This window comes from Megalopta genalis, chromosome 13, assembly GCF_051020955.1.
Source record: "Megalopta genalis isolate 19385.01 chromosome 13, iyMegGena1_principal, whole genome shotgun sequence".
In the NCBI taxonomy this organism is placed as follows: Eukaryota; Metazoa; Arthropoda; class Insecta; order Hymenoptera; family Halictidae; genus Megalopta; species Megalopta genalis.
This window is the reverse complement of record NC_135025.1, coordinates 1,184,058-1,207,938: the sequence shown is the minus strand read 5'-3', so window position 1 is coordinate 1,207,938 and position 23,881 is coordinate 1,184,058. Positions and strand designations below refer to the sequence as shown.

General features: G+C 36.6%; 2 protein-coding genes across 4 annotated transcripts in view; both read right to left on the bottom strand.

The window, feature by feature from the left end:
• Positions 1-23,881, bottom strand: part of GluRIB (Glutamate receptor IB) — a 321,268-nt gene that overhangs the window by 67,386 nt on the left and 230,001 nt on the right. The window lies entirely within an intron of this gene.
• Positions 216-21,835, bottom strand: LOC117228426 (facilitated trehalose transporter Tret1). Of its 2 annotated transcripts, none has more exons than XM_033484184.2 (5): positions 21,480-21,835; positions 5,446-5,624; positions 4,991-5,359; positions 2,538-3,340; positions 216-438 (listed from the first exon to the last, which is right to left on the bottom strand). In XM_033484184.2, the coding sequence occupies exons 2-5, from the start codon at positions 5,498-5,500 to the stop codon at positions 289-291; spliced, it is 1,377 nt and encodes a 458-aa protein (XP_033340075.1). In that variant the 5' UTR covers positions 5,501-5,624; positions 21,480-21,835; the 3' UTR covers positions 216-288. The 2 variants fall into 2 exon arrangements, with proteins under 2 accessions (XP_033340075.1, XP_033340076.1); XM_033484185.2 differs by lacking the exon at positions 21,480-21,835 and adding an exon at positions 5,810-8,156.

The window sequence follows — 23,881 nt, the reverse complement described above, 5'->3', positions numbered from 1 at the left end:
AGAAAGATAATTCGCCTTATTTTTCTCTCAACAACGGATAAATAGATATGACAATGAAATATCTGGAAAACGCAAGGATGTTAAGAAAGTATCTAATCGATGTAAAGTATCTCAACTTATCATTTTAATTTGATCAAATAGAATACTTGAATTTTATGAAATTTTCGAGGTGATAGCGAACGCGTTGAAAGGTAGGAAAAAAATAAGAAAGAAAATTTCACGTTCGAGTCGACACTGTCTGTCATTTATTAAGTACATCATGGTGCAGTGCACAATCGAGAACAATCGTCAGCATTTGCCTCTCAACTCAATTTGTATTTCCTCCAAGGTCTTTCCCTCGGTCTCCGGCACGTATCGGTAGATTAGTATCCAAATGAAGAATGTGATCGTTGTAAACGCCGCTATGGGCATGTACGTTCCGTACGATTCTTGCAATACCTATGAACAAGGCGAGAAACACCATCACTCTCAATTGTGCTGTTCGGCTTTTATGAAAAGCTCGGCGCAGCAGCGATTTCCTCCGACGAGAGGAAAGTCGGAATTCAGGTCGTCATCGCGAAGCTATTTTGCAACCGCTTTTATCGTCTAATTCGGATCTGATAATGTGCTAGGAAGACGCTTCTACGCTGTTGACTTATCCCTCGAGTAAATGAGTCGATTTAACTCTTTAAAAAGCAGAAAAGCGTAGGACTGTTTCGAAATGCGAAGGAAATGTATCAGCGTGAAGCTACGTGCTCAAAATGTGTGACTGAAAATATTTCTTTTGGTATTAATATCTTATTAATAACTAGTAATAGGTAACTAGACAATTTCGTGAGCATTCAGATATTTTAACTGAAGATAAAATATAACCATTACGAAATAAAGAATGACTCGGAAGAGGTTATGTCAAGGTGAGTTAGGTTAGGTCTGACTAGGGGGGTGTTAAAAAATGTACAGGTTCGTTTCAGTCGTCAAAACTAACGAAGGAAATGGTACGTCTTCATACTAGCATACGTTTATCTTCTGAACGTTATAGACGATACATTTTATCAAGTGATACCGTATTTTTGTTTCGAGCAATCGTTATTAAAATTAAGTTGTTAATATTAGATACGGTATTTTATAAATCCTCAATATTCTAAAAGCCTCGATTAATGTCACGATTAATGGTTTTTAACATTTACCCCTCAAGTACCGTAGAACTAATATCTTTCTATTTATCTTCGACATTGTAAAATTGTTTTCCAAATTAAATACGTGAATAATTATTATGAAATAAACTTGGTTCGTTTGATCGAATATTTTTCGTTGGAGGTTGTAATCTAAAAGTACCTTCCACCGCACAGTCCTTTGCATTTCCTAATTCCACTTTGAACCACCTTACATTTTCCTCCAAAATTTCCCTGTGGTAGCGAAAATTCTACATGTGAGCACACATGAAGAGAATTTGCAAAGAGCGATAAAAAGGACGTCGTCCCAGCACAATCAACGAGTTATACAGTCCCTACTTTGACAGCTGGAAATACGATTTTTCAGAATCTTTTAAATGGAAAATTGAATTCAACGATTTCATACTGGAAATATAAATGGTAATAAAATATTTGAATCGAGGGAACTGCGTTTAAATCATCAGATACCGTTACGAGATATTAAATTGCTAAATAATTTCAAAGCTTTTTTTCAATAAATAGCCTGGCCATTACTATTTCATAAAAAAAAATAAAAATTTCACATATGTCCCATTCCATTTCATTCTAAAGCGGGCGGATCATATTTTAAAAACATAGAAATGCTATGAATGGCTGAATGAGTCTCGTCGTTCGTAAAGGAAATATTAATAATAAAATGAATATGCTTACCTTTTTGTAAGGTTCTGAATAAAAAACATTTAACAGTAATTTAAGTACTTAACAGTAATTTAACAGTAATTTAATATAACAATTAATAACTCGTTAATGGTGCCTCGGAGAAAACTTTGTAAAGGAAAAAGTTGTTTCGAACGACCCGAGGAACCCGCCACTTTCGGATTGCGAGTCATTTTTGGGACACCCTGTATATCGTATCGTTCGGAAAGTTGTTTCGTTGTTTTCGTTGTATTACAGCTTTATATTTATCGAATAAGACATATTAAATTATTGTATTCTTCTATTTCGTTCAGTCTTCAATGAAAAACCGGAGGCACAGCGATTAGGTCGCCCAACAGTAACCAGCTCCAGTACCCCATTCTGACTCGAAATTCGCGCAACAACTGAATAAATACGATCTTGTTATTTTAAAAAACGCATTGCACGTCGCGGTCACTTTTAGCGCTCGGTTGTTCTAATTTCGAATATATACACGGCTCGAGCCGAACACTTTACGCCGGCGGCGGGGGCAGCACGGCGTAAGAAAATCGCGAGAGAAATTCGATGTTTAAAGCCGTCGAAGTATGGAGACCCATTAAGGATTAAAATTTCCCAGGGGTTGCACGCGTCCCGACGCGACCCAAATTACGCGGGCCGCTCGCGAATCGTTCGCCGCGCAAGTGCGTCATTACCAGTCGCGCAGAAACCTACCTGATAGAATTTCACGACGGTGGTCGTGGTGAGGGCGTAATAAAGGGAGCAAAATATGGCCGCGGGCACCTTAACGTCGACGTGGAAGATCTCGCCGACGTAGGCGAGCGGGACGGGGTTCAGGGCGAGGCCATAGCCGAGAACATAAATCACCAGGAACACGGTGGGCACCCATCGCAGCCTGGCGACGTCGTGGCCACTCGAGAGGAGGCCGAAGAAGACGGCTAGCGTCACCAACGACACCACGCAGACCGGGGTCGATAGAAGCAGCAGCAGCCTTTTGCCGATGCTCCGAACCAGCAGCACGCAGATCATGCCGGCCAACACGAGCGCGCATCCTGTCAACACTATGCTGAAATCCGTCGATATCTGGAAGCCCGCTTCCTCGAATATGAACGACTGATAAGCCAACAACGGCGCCGCCCCTGTTAAAGTCAACGCGCTCAGAACGATCATAGCGATGCCGAACGCTCTCCGATTCTCGCGCCTGCTCCACGTCTGCTTCAACGAGTTCGCGAACGTCGTGTCGCCGGCCGAATCCTCCGTCGCCACGATCCGTTTGATTTCCTCCAACTCCTCCAACACGTTGTCCTTGCCGAGCGCCCATTTCAGCGTCTTCTCAGCGGACGACAGCTTGTTCTTCTTCGTGAGGAACACCGAGCTCTCCGGCAGCCAGACAAAGCATAGCAGAAACAGGATCGGAATGGACACCGAAATCATGGACATCGTGAAACGAGACACCGACAGACCGATCGCGTAGGCGAGCATCATACCGGTGTTCAGCAGCACTGCCATCAGCGTACCTGAATCACTCGAGGAGCTTAGTTTCTTGTTCTTTCTACTCTGGGATCGGTGAAACGGTTCCCAAAATAAGCGTTTCAAAATGTTACAAAGCGGTTTTTGGCGGAAACAGTTATGAAAAATGGAAGAAGCCCGACTTGCACGGTTTTGATCTCGATTATGGCTTTCGATTATGCATTTCGGTTCTAGTTACATTCTGCTTAATAAATGCGTTGCATTTGTCGTTCGGTATTAACCGTTTACACCGGAAACATTTTAACTATAAATCCGAAACTTAGAGTACATTTTATGTATATAAAGTTGAAACTCGTGACTTAAATATAACAATTTTGAGTGGTATACAGTCAGCACTTGAGTGCAGAAAATTTTTATTTTGCATAAAGATCCGAAATCCAGTTGTCAATAATGACTACAAATGACAGAATATGTTGTTCAGTATTTCAGTAAATCATTGTATCGTAAAGTACTGTCACAGTTTTCGTCGGTGATATGATATAAATTGCAAAGTCTTACATTTGATTGGTCGAATGCAACCAAAATAATAGTAATCCGGAATAACAATCGAAATCCTCATTTTACTTATAGAATCATGTTCGTAAAGTTTACAGAATAATTTCAATGGCTTTCGCGATGTATAAGCGACTCGTGAAAGCTATTGTTAATAATATTTTCAGACCCACGCAATGATTAGACGGTCGTGTGCTGTGCCTATTTCGTACCCTTCAAAAGCAACCCACTCCTGATATTTTACATCAAAAGACGAAATCGTCTCCGTTATCAAGCGACAATTATAAATAAAATATTCGAAAGCATCGAGAATTCGATGAAAAGCGGAATCTTTTGGATTTACTCAGAATTAACACAAACATCTAATACGGTATTTATTAAAATTTTAATAAGCATTCAACAAATACCGATCCTTTACCGTTCAATGTGTTTTCTCACTTTTATTTCAAAATTTACTATGACAATGCAACTTAATCATATTCCCACGTGTGACATAACCTATGTAGGACAGTTGATAAATACCGCAATTGTTGTTACACATGTATATTGGCATTATTCATGGGCGTAATGTAAATCAGAGAATTAAGTAACCTAACCGTGACCTAACCGAGACCTATGTAGAACAGTTGATAAATACGGCAATTGTTATTACGCGTGTAGTGGCATTATTCATGAGCGTAATGTAAATCAGAAAAGAGTAAGTAACCGTTGCTGTAAAAATGAGTGTCGATTCTGCTTCGACATAGGACCACGAAGGGTTAGTATAAACAAATATAAATATTAATAACGCGTGTACCAACAAAAGCAAAGACAGGCTACGCTTCGACTGCCACGCCGACAACCTCGAAAATTACACAAAATTAGAGTATTTTAATTTTGACATCGATTACTTTTTCGATATCATTACGTTTTGCAGGTCCTAACAAAATTTCGGAGATGCTACAGATTAACGTGACAATTAATTTTTAAACATAAGCTAGTAATTCTGTCATCAACATATGGGCGACGGACAGTCGAAGTGTTAAAGCATCGTGAAAAGTTTTACGAGACAGACGAAAACGAGAAATAGGTTCAAGAAATCTATAATAAGAAGTATGAAAAAACGAAGGAAAGAGAAATAACATAAATAAAAAAAACAATTTTACCTAAAGGCCCACGTGTCCTTTTGCTGCTAACCTCGCCAAGGTACATCGGCATAACAGCGTACGTTATTCCGCAGCCTATGCCGGCCAATATTCGACCAACATAAAGCTGAGGAACGGTGGCTGCTAAGCCGATCAAAATCCAGCTGCAAATCTTCGGTACCGTGGCGAATAGTAAAGTTCCTTTACGACCAATCCTGTCCATCAAGAGGAAAGGCACGATAGAGCCGAGTCCGACGCCGACATACATCAAATTCACCACCCAAACCACTTTGTCGGAGGACACTTTCAAAGGATCGTCGTGTTCGAATTTTGGTATAATAGGAGTACTCCATCCTTCGTTCAATCCACTGTCGACGATCAACAGATTGCCTAGTCGATCGACGACGGAGCGTGTTCCAATTATTTTTATTCGACAGCTTTCGAAATCGTCGTGATATCGCCTCACCTATACTTACATATAATTCCAATCAGTATCTGTCTAAATATCTCGAGGTTGAGCATATTTCTCATTTTTCCTGGTGATTTTGTGTTCTACAGCTACGAGTATCGAACAGAAGCAAGCCAGAAGCTTGCAACGAACATTCGCGCGGAGGAGACCAAGGCCTGTCTCACCGGTTCAAGTAATAGAGTTGACCTAAAATTTGGGAAAAGGGATGTTAGATAAGATGGAGTTCACTCACTCACCCGATCCACTCTTATAAGAATTATGAAATAAAGAAAGTAAAAGTTAATTTGATCAACGAATTTCATGAAACTGTCAAATGAATTTAATAAAGGTCGAACCAAGGCTTTACGTGTCGATAAATGTTTTGCCCGTACCGAATATATTTCACTTTCGTCAACCGCCACAAAACTCTCCTTAATCCATCGCGCGGACCCACGACTCGCGCCTTGCGATTGTACGTCGAAGAGTGTCGGAACTTCGTGCAGTCCAGAGTTGGGCCTACTTCGAAATTCTTTGCACCGAATTGCTGGCGAATTAGATCGCAGTTTGGTGTACGCAGGACCGTGGTCGGTAGGCATGAGCGAACCTTTTCGATTTCTTTTCTCATCTGTCTATGTTGATTCGCATATTTCCGATACCTTAGTTCGCTTTACCTTACGTTCGCATAGTTTCAAAAGTTTTTACAAAAGTTCGTAGTTTCATAAATAAATCCAGGAAAGCGGAAATTGTACAGAATTATGCTTCTCTGTACATCTAAACTAAAGTTATATTAAATTGAATCGAGTTCTGTAATTTATCATTTTTTCGTACGAACCAACAGACAAAACAAATGTCTACGCTCTTACAGTTGTAAAGTCTTTCGTTGTAAAAGTATTTACAAATGTATGGCACTCGGCATAAAGATTCGCAGTTCAGTTACAAATATTTACAAGCGGTGTATCGAACAAGGGGCCAATTAACTGTATCGCAAATCATATTGTTCCCGGCGAGCGATCGGCAGACGTTAGAACTCGTCGAACTGTGGAAGCCATTTTGCCGGGAAGTATCGTAAACAGGTAGTATGTGTCGGAACAAGGATTCCGGTTCAGTCTACGGCAGAGATAACGGAAATAAAGCCAACTAAGATACCAACAGGATCCTCTGATATGTATCCCTTAGCTGGCTGTGCAATAGGAACGCGCGTGCTAGCATGGAAACGGCTGTGCACGCTTGTTTTCGCGTTTCGAGTAGTTGCTCTCGCTTTGCGACGTTCGATCCTTTGTTACGAGTCGACGGTTTATGACCGACCGTGTGCGCTGTACGGTTTATTAGAAGTCGGAAAACGAATCCCGCGTTGCTGGGAAATTTTGCGATATATTGGCTGAATATTCGCAGGTCAGTGTTCAAGTTGTAAAAGAATATATAAATAAGATCTATTAATTATGTGATTACGATTTCCCAGTTTTTTCGTTGACAGCTCTATTTGTATTGTAAAACTTTTTCCAATAAGTTTTCTAAAAAACACTCGTTTCCATGGAACTTTTGTCGTACAAGTTTTAGTTAATATAATAGTTAAAAATGACGATAATTAATATTGATAATAGTTAAAAATTCTACAGAAATACCGAGTAAATACTAAGTAAAAGGTACGAGTACTAACAGAATTTTCCCGGAATTAAAATAACCCGTATATTTCGAACCCTGCTTATACTGTTTATGAATTTCCAAGCAGTTTCTCCTATGTTTCACGAAAAAAAAGAACGCAGAGCGGCGGACTCCGCATATATCACAGAAAAATATGTCGCCCCATCGTGTGCATTTTCGGGCCCGGTAAATTTCTAATTTCGTGCGGCATAGTAACCAGTATCCAAGACAAACGTTTTGCGTAAAATTCACTTACGTATGCTTTCGGCCGCACGCACGGCTCCCGGTCTCGAGTTCGTCGCGAAACGACAGTTTATGACCGACGTTATGGTGCATGTGTTATTGAGAGACAGAACCCCGAACCAGCCGAGTCCTTTAACATGGATTTACTATAGCCCGGTCGTACGTTTTCATCGCGGCCAATTTACGTATCCTCTGTTTTCATCGCGAACACATTCGCCGACGTTCAACGCAATAGAAACTGCTACGCTATTTTCAATATTCTTTTCATTTTTCGATCCTCGAAAACAACGCGCCGACAAATTTATCCGAACTCGAGGAAACCAATTAATGGGTTTGTTATTTATGAATGTTTTACATTATTGAGACCGGATCAAATACGCATTGTAAATAGCATTGAAACATGGCGCGGCGTGTTCGAACGCTATGTAAATACTTTGAAAAATATGTCACTGATTTTAAGCATTTGATACAGTGTTCATCGATTTCCAGATCAGCTGGTTCTTCACACGAGTGTAGTTGTCAATAATGTTATAATTCGATGTTCCTATGAATTACAATTTAATGGGATTTCTTAACTGTCGCAGCTGTGAATGCTGAATAAAACGATGAAACTGGATTACAGACGGGAACATTTGGGTCGATTCGTATCGATTAGGTTTTAGTACCTAATTTAACCCACTAAGCCGGCATTTGATTGCAGGATTATTTTGTAGTTTCGTTTGTTTGTAAAGAGAGATTGGTTTTGCACCTTCGACGATTCAATACTAATTGCGATTTTTTTGTTGGATTTTAAATCCGCAACATATATAATTTTTTATTTGGCGAAAGGAAAAATACGAAATGCAATTAACGAGTAAGTGTCGTATTATTTTCAGATCTACTGTACAAATTAATCTGATTAATATGATTACATCTACTCAGTTTTGTCAATGAATTCATAAAAGTTATAAGCCGTTAATGTAGAGTACATTTTTCATTAACAATAAGAACGTAATCTATTTTTCAGAAAATAACTGATTGCATTCGTTTGAAGTTACAGCGTACACGGGCAATTAAACTTGTGTAAATCATTGGATATAATGTCTAATGTTATTATTTAGAAAATTAATTATTCTTGCGTTTCATTGGTGTTTTTATTTACTTTTTGTACAATGAAATATAAACTCTGAGAACTTTATCACTTTTAAGATATAACGTAGCTTGTAAATTCTATATAAAATGTTAATGGCTTTTACAATATATGAACAAACTCTGGAAGCTATTGTTGATAATATTTTTAAAGTCGCGCACTAATTAAGCTGGCATGTAACCAAACGCTGTCAATATACTTTGAGGACAGCGTATGTACATTGTGGGCTCCTGCTTCTATTCAAACATAAATTAATCGATAAATTGATCGATATCGTCTCGCAGTAATGTATTATTGTACATTACTCTTAGCGTTCTTATTAATTAATAAATATCGAAAGCTTTGAACAACTATTACCGAAAGCTGTTCATGACAAATAAAACGTGTATTAATAATTTATCAAAATATTTGATGTAGCGATGGTCAGGTTAACACAGTCAGGTTAAAGTAAAACACTAAAATAGCTCGTAACGGGTACATTCCCAACGCGAGACTTTCTCCCTTTTTCGACATCAACCCACTCACGAAATCGTTAGCCAGACTCGCAGACTGGCCGTAGAATCGCGCCACTGCCGCTAGAGCGCCAAGCTTCTCGCTAGAGACTAGCTTTGTGTTATGCTTCATGCCGTGGCCGCCAGATGGCCGCGGCTCTAGAGCGCCTTCTCGCTGCTAGATACAGTTGAGAGTTAATATTATTCTTCATATTTCTCTAACAAACAAATCCCCTACGTCCTTTAACGCGATTATGTATTATTAAATTAGCTTTGCGAATCGTTCGTTGAAATGTGTTTGGACACAGAATTATTTAAATTAAAATATCATTTACGTGCTTTGCTAATCTGCACCGTACACCTTGCTTAAAAATTTCATATGGTACGCACGAGTCATGCACATCAGAAAATTAAAACGGCTGACACAGTTAAATTACTTATTATTTCGGGTTCGAAAAATTAGCAAATATTCTTCAGACATTCTGAAATAAGAATGAATAGCGTTCTTTTTTAAATTAACACGGTCACGCAGTAATAAAAAAAGATTCCGAAGTTCATGCCCCGTGACTTGTTCGTTGATTCAAACGCATAGGGTCCCCTTGTATGTTAAATGACTGAGGACGACGCAAAACCTAATAAAAAAAAAGCGGTACAAATGTTCATCGACCAATCATAGATTCTCCAATGTTCAATCTATCCACTCGACGTCCGGTGTAAGCACAAAATCGTTTATAATATTATTACTCCTGTTAACATTAGCACGCGGATTTCGTTCATTATCGTCGTCGGCGCGCAATTAGCCGTTAATTGCCGATAAAATAGAGCGGCGCTCAGTTATCGGTGAATTTTCAAGCTGAAAAGATCAGTGCACCCTCTGCAACCGCGAAACTCCGACGCTGTTTGTTTCGCTGCGAGAACGATGCCCGATTTCTCGATCAATTTCTCACCCTTCTTCCGAGCTCGCCCCTCTTTCTCCTCTGTCTCGTACGCCTCTGTCCATCCTTTTTACATTTTCGTACCAACACTTCTTTGGTTTTCATCGGGACCGCAACGAACTGGAATGAATCCACGATTCACCACCGAATTTTCATTCTTCGTTGGTTTTCGCCGGGATAGAAGCGCGATGTTCGATTCTCACCTAAAATTGGAAGGTGCCTCGGCGCGGTTAAAACGCTGCGGAGGTCGCAGATCATCTGACAGATGGGTGCGAAATAGAGGTCCAGAATTTTAACGTGTATAGGGATACACGTGTGGTTTTTTTTTACTAGTTTTCGACTAGTTTTCGAGAGCATCGATGGATTACAATTAGTTGGAACGATGAAATAATTAAACAATGATGTTTCTTCAACTTTTTTTTACCAGAGCCTGTAGCGAAAATTTGAAAAATGCTTTTTGTAAATTTCGGCGACCCTGTCACGTAATCTAGTGTCCCGAGTAAAATAGTGTCAGCGATTTTAAAAATTCCTAATAATGATAAAATATTAAACGTTTATTTTTATATAAAAAGAGCTACGGTATTTACATTTCCTGAATGTAATGCATCAATCTTACGCGGCAAATCCCGATGTTTCTTCTTTTCATTTAAAATCTAGTATATTTGTGTATTAAATAATTGCATAGTTATTTATTATCTTTACACTTTTGGACCAGAAAACTGGAATTTGCATTTTATAAGATCACGTAGCAAGTAAGTTGCAGAAATTAGTATTGCGATACAAATTGCTAGCACTGTAATCTATCTATTAAACATATCGTAGCTAAATAAGGAATTTTTCATTCTTGACAGAATTAACCGAGTTCGTTTCTTGCCACTCGATCGTCTCGACGCGAGTTAAAAGAACAAACCGTAATCGGCGCGCAGAGTCATCGTTGCGTAATGCTCGGTAAATATCGCGAGATGTAATTACACTGATTCGTTAGATTGTTAACATATAGGCCGTGATCGTATAATTGTAATACGTACGATGGTAACGTGATCTTTTCCTCGAAGGCCTGATCTCGACTGAAAATAATGTGCTGTTAATGTGCTATTGGACATGAAACAGCTTTTCGGATTCCGTACCTTATGTAACTTTTGATAAGCATAAACGACGATTACAACAATAGGATATTGCAGCGCTTGTAAATATTAATCGGCTAACGTGCTTATGAAGAAAAAATACAGAATGAAATTATACGGTTGTAAACTTATAAATGTTTTCTTCGTACAATAGTTTTTGCAATTGCGAGGATAATCCTCAGAAGCATCGATAAGACCATTGTTATTTTCTCGTTAGTTCGATATCTTTGTGTCGTAAGCAAATTATTTTCTTTCTCGCTCTAGAAGAACTCTGAATTTTCGTGATAACAATCTTCCAGCGGTTGAACTTATGTAAGAAGCATATTTTGATATATAAATAAGAGACGAGTATTACTCCTTGTTTCGCATAACAGTACGATACATATCAAATATCTGCTTTAATCGAACGATTTGTAATTCTGTATTGTCTGTAACTGCTGCATAGTGTTTGTATACAGGGTGTCCCGAAAATGTCTCGCAATCCGGAAATGGGAGATTCCTGAGATCATTCTTAGCACGGAATGAGAAAAAAAAACACATAATTGCTAACAGCATCTTCGATCATTTGTTCCATGTATAACAAAAAACATATAATTGCTCGCACTGAAAGAAGGATACACTTGCAACATATTTTACGCACACGACAAGAACGTCCGCGATTCAAGCATGAAATCGAATGGAATGCTGATTCGCATGATCGCGATCTTATTCTTCCCGCGTGTGAAATTCGCTATCGAAATAGCGCTTACATTTTACGAAACGATTAGTGCGCTTTCTCTCGCCTAAGAACGTTCAGTTTCGGCTCCGTATCGGTAAACGTGATCTTGAAAGGCTGGATTCTTCTAACAAAGATTCTCTGCCCGACGCGATTACGCATGATAATTTATGACAGTGTTTTCCCCCCCAGAGAATGTTTAGTTACGAAAGAAAATCCTACGCGGACGAGTGTTTGAATTATTATCCCGAGTTATCTCCTGTTCCAGCGGGTACGTTTTTCCCGCTCGTGCTGTGTCAGGAAACGAGCTACGGATTTCTGATTAATAAATCGTAGAACTGGAAACGAACTTACGAGCCGGCTCGAACCTCCACGGTGTTCGCATCGCAACCATTAATTAATTTCTGTTTGACAATCATTTCATCTGGTTCCGAAAATTTTTTTACGTTCCTGATCATTACTTAGGCTACGTCTGAACCACTTACGCACGATAATTTTCATCGATACACTATTCTACAGGGTGTCCCAGGTTTCAATGTTCAAACTTTGTTAGTAGAAAAATTGGAAACATGAAACAACGAGCGTTGTATTATCACGAACTTGGGTTTTAGAAAAGAAAATTTTTCATAGAAAATTTTGAAGAAATTGAAAGAATTTAAAATAATTTTTTTCAACCACTGTCTAGTGAACTAATATCTCTAACCTCCTCCCCTCCCCTAAAAATTTAGATCTCTTGAAATAATTATAAAAAAGATTCCGTTTTAAAAGGTGTGCGAATACTACTACCACTATAATATGAAGTTTTCGTAAGACGTTAATTCACGAACTTATCTTTTTGTTCAGTTGGATAATGTAAAATTAATAGCTCCTGAAAATATGAATCTATATCAACAAAATTAATAACGTTCTTTCGAAATATATATGAAAGAATTAAACTGGACACATTGGTACATAAATGTCAGAATTGATGTATTGTATACAATATATGTACATATATAAGTGTAACGTTACTGAATCAGTTGTGACGGTTCGTGCTTCGAATAATAAACATTTCATTGTTTATATGGACACTAACCTAGCAACTCGATAACGTTTCCATTGACTACTAACTATAGAAACATTTGTTGAACTAACATATCTAGTGTACCGTACACACATACACAACATACAGTGTATATGCACTGTAATACAATAGTACCGTCAGCGTTATGTCGAAAATGTTTAAAAATTATGTAAAATAACCCATGACTTTATAAAGCTTTATTAAACTTTACGTAAATTCTTCACACACAAAGCTATAAACACGTACAAATTGTTTCTGAAATTAGATTACAATAGGTTAGAAATTGTTTCTACGCCAAACTTGCTTTTTTATTACACGTTTACGTTTACTACACCCAACATCTGTACCTTGGAATTCACTCTTCTTTGCTTTAGATACAAATATTTAATTTACGAGAGAGGATTATTGAAGGGTTAAGCAGAGTATTGAAGGATTATTGAAATGAAGCTCTACGGTTAAAACACATTTACGGCAGGCAGATTTCAGTTACATTAAAGTGGAACTGCAAGGAGAAAAATACTGTTTTTATGGATATCTCCTTTCAAGTTTAATCTGTCTTCGCCGTAAACTCGTTAAAATCCGAGAAGAAAGAACGGTTTAATTACTGTAAACCGTTAGTTGACGGGTTACTTGAAAGTGTTAAGAAACAATTTGCGAAGTACTTTCACTGTATATATTGAAATGTTTTTATATTTATGATCTAGGTTTTCACACGATCATTCGCACAAAACTGATTTTAATTTCTTGGAAATTGTTATTGATTGTTACATCTCCTTGAGATGAAACGTTTCATTATAGTCATGTGTGTATGTATAATTTGTTTCGAAAGTAAGAATATTTAAGAATTTTGTCATTTACGTCCACAGAGACCAGTAATTCATTTGAATCTCTTATTACAGACTGCACAGTATGCTTCAATATTTTATACTTTTTGTTATATATGATTCGCCGAACACTGGTTTCCATCCTGATGATTATCTGAACCATCAGTTGCTCGAAATGTATATACGAGAAATTTTAATTCGTAGCCGGAGCTTCGAATTAGCTTCGTTATTCGAATTTCCTGAGGCAAGGGAGAGCGGTTGCATTTTGCAGAATGCGAAGATGGATATACCTAACATTTACCGCAATTTTGGTACGAGCTGGGCATAACGTTTACCGCGAGCACGTACAGTGTAAAATTCTTCTTAATTTATAACGTTGATTTACAATCTTTAAAAATATTTAGCACGCGCTAAACATTTTCATTAGGACAGCTTGATGTATAAACGATGAGTCTATAAATGCACTAATCAAACCGGTGTAATAAATATTCCATTTTTCAGCTTATTATATAATATCATATGTTCAAAACGACGTTCCCTAAAACGAAATTGATACCAAACCATTACAGTTTTCTCTCCGTTATGCAAGGAAAAAAATAATTACGGAGCGATCATAATTTCTCAAGTAAGTGATCGGTAAATGTTAGAAACTCTCATTATCAACATGCTTTTCATTAATGAAGTATTAAATAATATATTAAATAATTATCGGAGTAAGGAATTTATTGTTTATAAATTGGAAAAGTTCTTCCAAATTATACACGATGGTCCGTCTAGCTGTTATATGTGTATATGTAGATCTGGAACGAAATGGAATGAAAAATTTCATTCAAATATTTAAATTTTTGAATGACGTAAGCATAAGTCTTAAGAAACATTCACATCGCTTAAACAAAATGCAAATGTTCATATACATAAAGAACGATAAAAAACGACCATGACCTATCGCATGGGATGACGCAATAATATTTCTTAAACAGCAGTAATTAAACAAAATTGATTTCACCGACTAAAAGATATATTCTTTCAGCTAATAATACAGTAAAAATATCTTTAGCGTCTCATAAGTTAAATATGCCCTTGTGCTTTATGAAATTACAAATGCCTTAAATGCATATTGATTCGCAGCCTAATCGTTGCGTTTCCCGTAATGACGCACTTAGAAGCACGTGTCTCGGTGACATTTAACTAATTGTGATTCTCTGATTAATCCTGAATATATATATATAGAGTAGGAATAATTGAATTCCTCTTGTCTTTATAATTAGTTTTCGTTTGCCCGCATACTAAGAATCGACACAGCATACTCTCATTGTTAATTATTGAAACATCAATTGCCTCGAGCAGCGTCTCATTCATCCCGAACAAAAGTAATTTTAATTACTCGTTAACGTGTACAAATTTAATACAGTGTAAACCTCCCCCTTTGTTATTATTTACATTGTTATAATAGCAGTGGAAATTAATTCACGAGAATTCTATCGCATGAACACGGTTTCGAATAAATCAGCGACTACACCCACACCTGAACAATACTACCAATAGAAACTCCGGTTAGAATTTACGGAAAATTCTACAGCACGATATTTTTACACACAATTTACGCGAATTTCCCTTCTATGTAGATTTGTTTTGCGCGAATGAGAATCGTGTAAATAAAGTCTCTACGTAGAAAAGAACAAATATTTGGAAATAAAAGCTAATATTATTTTTACAAATACGTATTTACTTTACACCGCTGAGTAAAGAAATAATTATAATACACAGAAAACAAATGTATGTTTTGTTTGGTGCCCCGACGCTAATGTAATTTAAAACAATCAACAACCTTTTTCTTTTTAATCGACATAAATTCATCATTCTCGTCGTTTGAAATATTTGGAGGTTCGATTTCTTTTTCATTGTTAATGTACATTTTTTTGGATGATTTTGTATTAATATTTTCTTTCACTAAGTTGTCATAAATTTACCGATATTCGCTGCAAATTTCTCGAAATTTGAAGGCTCGTTGGACGTTTCGATCAGTGTCTGTAATGGCGCATTCCAATTTTTTGATTAGTTCAAGGGCTTCGCAAAGATTTGCCGCCTGCGTAAATTCAGATCGCGTATCAAAAATACTGCGCAAATAGGGTTATAATTACCCTCGTAAATCGATTTGCGGCGAAATGATTTACGGTCTGAAAAACACCGTCATTGGAATAGCATGTATAATGGTATCGCGTGTATAATGATTGTTCCACGTTTTTGGAAAAAAAATTAATATTTTCAATTGCTGCAGTTGTTATGCCATTATCGATAGAATCAATAATGCACGGCAAGAATCATTAGAATGGTATGGTTAGCGTAATCCACGCGTGGATAAGGTCATCTCGATTTACGTACGCCGAAACGACGGGGACCTGTTCTCGCGCGATCTTTCTTTCTGTATCCCTGCGATTATGCTAATTAGATAAATCGATTCACACCGTTCGAGGAACCTTGAGATAAATCTAGTATCGATAGGGAAAATAGCCTTCGGTGCACTCGCGGCTTTAGTAGACAGAAGAAACATTCACGGAGAATTATGACATTCGAATTTCTAGTGAAATTAGGTCATGGCGAACTTTTTTTTACTAATGTGGGTTTAATAACATTGTCTTCATGCACGTGATAGAAATCTGGGACCCGATAATTCGCATAATCAAGTACCATATTGAATAATTCTATCGATTGAAATGTTTCGTCGATTAACTTGTAAGAAGTTCGTTGTTTCGTGGAAACTGTGTTTCCTTTCAGTTGTTAAGATTAAACAATATATGATATAGTCCATAATTTTTTAATTTTATGGTTACCTATGTAACAAACTTAAAACAATGCGTTCTGTCGTTATTAAAATGCATTCTGACAAGTTAATTGACCATCGACAGAGCTGTAATTCCCAAAATGTAAATTATACATAAAATGGACAAATTGCAGCTGAATTTTGTTTTATGTCATCAAAACTGAAAAATATCTATATTCTGGGTTCATAAGGACCCGTGTCCTGTCATCCGATTGTCAATAAATAGAGACTTGAAAATAATAGGCAATATATAAACGATTAAAAATAAAGGTATTATTATTTTTTACTTAGTCAGTCAATATACAGAAAATTTTATTGATAGGGGTATTTGAGGATCAACAATGTAATGGTGATTATACATTGAAAAGTATTCCCTGCGATTACGATAAGATGGAAATGTTACGATTAATCAGACATTGATAATAAAAGCGGTATCTCGTCACTGTATAAACAATGAGATCTCGATGGTTAACACATTGTTCGAGTTACACTGTCCTACTTTTCGTCCATGATAATGTGATAAGTAGGTTGCAGATCGTTATGCATTTATGACATCGGTAAAGATGTAAAATATAATTATACAATTAAATACGGTGGCCCATAAAAGTGTTCGTACACCTTTTAAAGCGCAATAACTTTTTTAAAACTGAACTTCTATATGACTTGAATTTTTTTAGATGATGCAGGGACAAGTCTACTAGATGATGGCTAAGAAGCTTTTTTTTTAATTTTGCTATTACTTGGAATGAAAAGAAAATTCAGAAACCTCGTTTTGCTAAACCGATAAACTTACATTTTTGTGAAGCAACTGATAAAAACGAATATGGACTTGTTATTTTAGCAAATATTTTAACTAGATAAAATGAATATTAAACGGATATTTAGCATTATTAACATGCCATTTCGCTGGAATTTAATTAATAGCATTTCCTACAAATCCACAAAGGTTCGAATTCTAGTAATAATTCAACCATATCATTCACACATAATTGTAACAATTACGTGGATATTCCTATATGTACACGCCGCCGTATGCAATAAAAAAATAAATCATATAACAAAGAATAATAATAATAATAATGATGATGTCCGTGTAAAATATTTCAACTGTTATTTTAAGGTTTCTTTGCAACAATAAATATTGGAAATGATATTGCAATAATAGTTAGATAAAGGGATTTCTTCTTCATAACTAAATATATTGTTAAAAGAAAATATTTAAATATGTGATTCGCTATATAAATAAATATCTAAGACAAAAATCAAGTATGCATTACTATGACAAATCAATTGATTATTAAAACAAGCATCCAGCAATATGCGAACAGCAATTATGTAACAATGAATTGATGTTCTTATCGAATCTCGTTTTGAGTACACCTTGGTTATGAAATAATTCCACCTACCCAGTTCAAAGAATAAAAAAGATCAAAAAGGAATTTCTCTCGTTGCATTTCATACATTCGACCATTAACATTGAGTTTACCACGGTGAAAATTACTAGTTTCTTCCTTTACAATTACATAAACTTCAGAGACTCCTTTACGGTGAATACTTGAATATAGTACATTATCGGAGCAAATTTTATAATAATAAAATCTTTACAAAATCTAAATGAATTCGATCGTCTCACTTTTATGAGTCAGTGCATAGCAATCGCGATTACTGTTTGATAGAATTAGTGTTAAGCGACGACGAGACACAGCACTGACGCTACAGAAAACGCGATAATAATCGGAAATAGTATTACTAAGCCCGTATACGAAAAAATTCGAATTCCCGTTTAATCGTGACTTCAACAAGCCGTACTCATAAACTGTCAGCATGCTACGGCTGTATATGGTATGTATTGAAGGTTTTCTTTATCTGTAACCGCAACACGACTGCCTATTTCCAAACGATCCGCGAAGGTACTGTGCTGTTAGCATGGCTAGAGTTATGCAATACGTTATTGCCTGTTACGGTGATCGCGTCTCTTTTTCCACGAAAGGAATACTGTCTCTATTACTGCATTCAGAAGTGCATTGTTTTGCAGAACTTTGAGTATCAACGTTGCAACATAGAAAATATTGTTAATAACTGGACCGCGGATTTTATGCGTTTGTGACGAAAAAATGTTGAGATCGAACATTTTTTCGTCATAAACGCATAAAATCTGCGGTCCAGTTATTGACAATATTTTATGTTGAGATTGAACATAAAATATTGAAAACATCTGAAGAATTTGTAAGTACTCTTATATTATTTTCGACTCAATAAAATTACCAAGGACAAAAATAAATGTCTGTATAGCTCCTGTATTCGGTCCTGGGTGCATTTGAATTGACATTATTAATGCCAAAAATAACATGTTATTTTATTTCATAGTTATTTCCACCTGTGATCCCTTCTGATATAACATTATTTGAAATATCCTTTCAAAAATAATGTTTTTTTTATTATATAATTGTCTGAAATAATTAGGAAGTTTTGCTTTAAGTATTATTATTTATTCAAGCATTATCCATGAAATAAAATGAAGAAATTCCTTATTTTGCATATCCGTTTGTAGAATTACAAAATAAAAAAACGATCATTGTTGCCGCGGTAGGTTAATGTTAATTATGGAACACGTTCTCTTAGCTTGTAATTAGTTAAAAATTAGGCTGTCGCTCGGAAGCTCGCACGTTTTTCGCCTTTCTACACGAATTCATAATGGTGTCATACCATAAGAAAATATCTCCGAACGTATGTCTCTGATTTCATTGTTTGTCCACTCACTCTCGTTCTCTCGTGCACAAACCGTTTAAAGTCGGTCCGGACACGATAAAACATCGCGAAGGCATTTAGAAACTGGGAAAGGTACGCAACGCCCGAGGTTCGAAACCGTAACCGCGAATGATTCCGCGGAACTAATTACACAACGAGAATATTTAGTACGCGGGGTCAGATACGAGAAACGTGTACACGAATTGCTGCTTAAATTGTCTTCGAATTTATCTATCGAGTACTCGCCTGCGAGTCGCGATGCAATCTGTATAGGCCATCGCGATACCGCGTTGAAATGGACAACTTGAAAAGAGGAGCGTGAAAATATTGAATTTCTGTCACAATTCCGTCGCGGTCAAATCCAAACGGGCGAAACGATATTCCGACCGATCGAACCGGCTGCGGACGTGGTTGATTTAATTTTAACCGGCAGCACACCGTCGTAATTGTAAGTTCGCTTCATTTTTGCAATCCTCTGTCATACATGTTTTCGGCTCAAACTAAGCTGTAGAAAATTATTCCACCGAGAATGTACAATTCCAATTGCCAGCTGAAATTCGTTATGATTGGACTGCGGATTTTCTACATTTACGAGAGCAATCATCAGAACAAATACAAGTCTGTGACAAGACATTCGAAGGATTTATGATTATTAATTAATATTTATTAATTTATTTATCAAGCTATTGTTACATTATTTTCCACTTATTACAAGTATTAATAAAAGGAACATTCTAATTGTCAGCTGAAATTTGTTGTAATTGGACTGCGGATTTTCTACATTTACGAGAGTAATCATCAGAACAAATACAAGTCTGTGACAAGACATTCGAAGGATTTACGATTATTAATTAATATTTATTAATTTATTTATCAAGCTATTGTTACATTATTTTCCACTTATTACAAGTATTAATAAGAGGAATATAGTTTTACCCAATTTATGATTCTTACAATTAACTTTGTCAATTTTTATCTTGCATAAAGATCCGTTTGTATAACCGATGCATCGTATCGTCGTTTGTAAATTGTATACGTACGTCATTTTCCTGATCAATATCGCATCCGTTCATCGTTTCGTCATGTTTGTATTATTTATTGCTTTCGTTGCATTACGTTGAATGTATTTCATTATACTGTGGGAATTCATCGATCATGAAGATAATCTTCGCATTAATCATTCGTCTATTAACAATTCGGAGTATTTCCTTATCGAAAATAAAAGAGCGAAGTACTTTGTATCATAAATTATTGCAAGATATATCTTGACGCACGAAAATAGAGAAGTTTTAATTTTAAAAGCGCATCCTACAATGAAACAATGTCAATGGCATTGTAGTATAACAAATACGTTTGGCGAATAAAAAAAGTAAATTCCTTTCTGGATTAAAGAATTTTATATTCTCCGATTAAAATAGAAATACGCAAATAACATTGCAAACTTTTATAGTAACATTACAAATTGTAGTTAATTTAAGAAATATCTCGAATTAATTGTTATTAACAGGCATTGATTTTTTGTGTCACTTAGACAGTTTCGAAGCATCATTCTATATTACTGAAAATCTTACGAATCGTTGCCCATTACTTTAATTAAGTAAAAATGTATTAGAGAAAAAATTGACAACTTTCTTTAGTTCAAAGAAAAGAATATTATTCCTCCCTCCCTTTTTTTGTCTCAAGGTAATTTTTTGTCAAGTATCGAAGGTCGCCGCCATTTATTGCACATTAACCCCTGCGTTTTATAACGCAACACCGTGATGCACATCAAGACGAGTTCAACGACCTCTGACATCATGACCATTAAATAACCAGCAATGAAAAAATTTAATACTTTTGTTTCTCGCGTAATGGCCTAGACACCTATTGCGTTCAAACCACATCTTTCCTTGGTAATGCAAGAGTATATCATGAAGAAGCAGGGGTCGATGAATTCATCTTGACGTACACTACAGTGCTGTGTTATAAAACATAGGGGTTAATATGCAAAAAAAAAATAGCAATGACCTTAGAAGTAAGTGAATAAATAGTGAATAAATTATAACTACAGTTTAGTAAGCCACATTTTCGAAAATATTGACTTATGTCTTACAATGTGAACTACACATGCCAAAATGTTAAAAAGACAAATGAAATAAATTATAAAATTACTATAAATTACCTTGACACTATATTATCTTACCAATGCAATTAGTCGATAAACAATACACGTGTTAGTAAACAACAACACACCTTGCCCAATGAATAAAGCTAATGTCGGCAAAGGATTTCAATTGGTAATTAATGATCTTCAAAGGATTAATCAAAATAATTGCAATACAATTTTACCAGCCAAGTATTATTCAGAAGCAAATGAAGACGGGCAAAGTACGCTTTAGGCATGGACGACTTCAAACTGGTGTCCTTCACGGACGGTCCTTTCACTCCCAAAACACTGAAAACTTCGGTGCTGGCCCAACGGTTTCTGATCGCGATCCGAATCGAACGGAGATCCTTTGATACCCTTTCGTTTCACTCGGACGTCTCGTTATCGTGTGGACACTGAGTTTATGCATTCGCGAGGAACGCGAGTCTCTCGGAAACCGGCGATCGAGTATCGTTGACGGGCTGCCACGATCTCATCCTCGAAGACGCGAAGGAGGAAACTGAACACGTTCCACGATCCACGGACCCGCGAAACTCACGGCGATTTTATCCGTGTCCCACTCCGTCGGCTTTTATGAAGTGCGACGACACGGTCGAACGCCGTTAATTACTTTTCCGTGTTTCCCCGTGAACGCGATCGAATCCTTTCGGCCATTGTTCGCCGGGGCGCAAGGCGATTGTAGCAATCTAGCTCTGTTTCAGTGGAAAATTGAAAGGATCTTCGCATTTAAAAATGCCAATAGTGTGACATTTAACCCATTTGCATCGTATGGAAATATGAGAAAAAGGCCCATATCATCGAAAAAATTTTACTTTGTATTCAGGTGTAAAATTGTATAAAAGTAAAAAAAATCATTTTTCAGCATTATTTGTTAGAAATTTTGTTCAGTGTGGTAATATTTGAAACGTGGGATGCATATAGGCACTTCGCAATCACTATCGCTATCACCGCTATCGAATCTTATTTCTCTAATTCGTCTTCTTTTTAGCGGCATAATTTTGTCTGCACTACAATCAGAAAAACTGCTTTCAGATTCCAGAATTCCATCCATTTCTATTTGAAGGTTACGAATAAGTTTAGTGACTAACAAATTTCAGTATGTGCGCAGCACCGGCTATAGTGATCGCAGAGGTAACAAAGAGAAGCAAAATAACGAATCATCGTTGCATCGAAGCAGTGTAACAGTTATCATTTTATTAATTAAATATTTGGATTCAATACCGAACGCAGCCGCGTATATAGACGCTCCGATGATAATGACCAGGAAAATCAACATTTCTGAAGATAATAACTATGTTTCGTTTAGGTTAATACGACTGGTCTGTTCACTTTTACTAGAGAAATCTTCTCCACGATAATTTAACTCTCGGAGAAAATTGATATTTTAACGCTTTATCTAATAACAGCAGCTTTCTAATGATTCTCCCAAATTCGAGAATCAATAGTAAAGAAATTTTCCAGAAATCGTTCAGTGATTACAATAATCCTTATCCACAATCCATCGAAACATTCAGATTAATATAATTTAACAAGCACTATTGAAATTGTCATTTGAAAGAAAATGATCGAGCTTCTCGCATCGGAAAGCCTATTAATAAGCTTCCTGTAAATAAAGTTTACAGATGCATGTAACGAATACAAATGCCAACAATGATGAAATGCTCGTAGCAAAGAAATTTCGTTAACGAGACCGACGTTAGAGAATTATGTTCTATCACAATCACGGTGATTAAATCCTCAAGCACATTCAGATTCCACAAATCCTAATGGAATTAAGTTTATGCAATCGTAGAATTGATATCACGTGCTATTGAAGAATTGTGTCAGTCGTACGAGACCGAGAGGTGGCGATCGAATGCGTTAAAAAATGTACATTATTATTCTGATTGCAACGTAGGTACTTTTTCTCTGCATATATTTATAGTCCCGTCTTTTGATCCTAGCAACCAGCGAGATCTGCTTGTATTAACAGGCGAGTTTTTCTATTTCTGTCACATCGAGAACGCACTTTCTTTTCAGATCCCGAGGAAAGTCGACAAGAAAAGAGGGAAATGCTCAAGGAAATGTTAACCTCTTGCGAATGACGTTTTGCCCAGGATTTTCCGAGAACCACGAGAGAAAAATTATTTTCTATGCACGGAGACGAACGATGCGGTCAGATCGGCTCTGATGCTCTTTTTTTCGCGGAGATTTTAATTATGAATAATGCGGAGAGCTCGGGGGAACCGGTCGCACGCACGAAAATCTCCAGGAATTCCTTGCTAGGCATGATCCCGGAATTAGTCGGGAATTTATTATATTTACCTGGCACGCACCGTCTACCAAGTAAACGAGGATGTCCATTAAATCTGACTTGGAAAAATTTAGCAACGACACCGAGCATCAAGAAAACGAATTATTAAACGATATTAAACGATATTTTTGAATTCTAGTCGAACGTACTGTAAAAACAATTCCTTCGAAATCGAACGAAGTTTTTAAACGGATCGTGGGAAATTGTTGAGAATTAATGTTCTTTTATATTTGAAGTTGTTTATACGTGTTTAGTGTAGATAAGCTGTTTGTGGTTGATTGTAATATTAAT

Coding starts and splice junctions, on each gene's coding strand:
- LOC117228426 (XM_033484184.2), bottom strand. CDS start 5,500: ATGAGAAATATGCTCAACCTCGAGATATTTAGACAGATACTGATTGGA. Junction 5,360..5,445: donor GATACTGATTGGAATTATAT/GTAAGTATAGGT, acceptor TCGATCGACTAG/GCAATCTGTTGATCGTCGAC. Junction 439..2,537: donor CCGTCGTGAAATTCTATCAG/GTAGGTTTCTGC, acceptor CCTTGTTCATAG/GTATTGCAAGAATCGTACGG.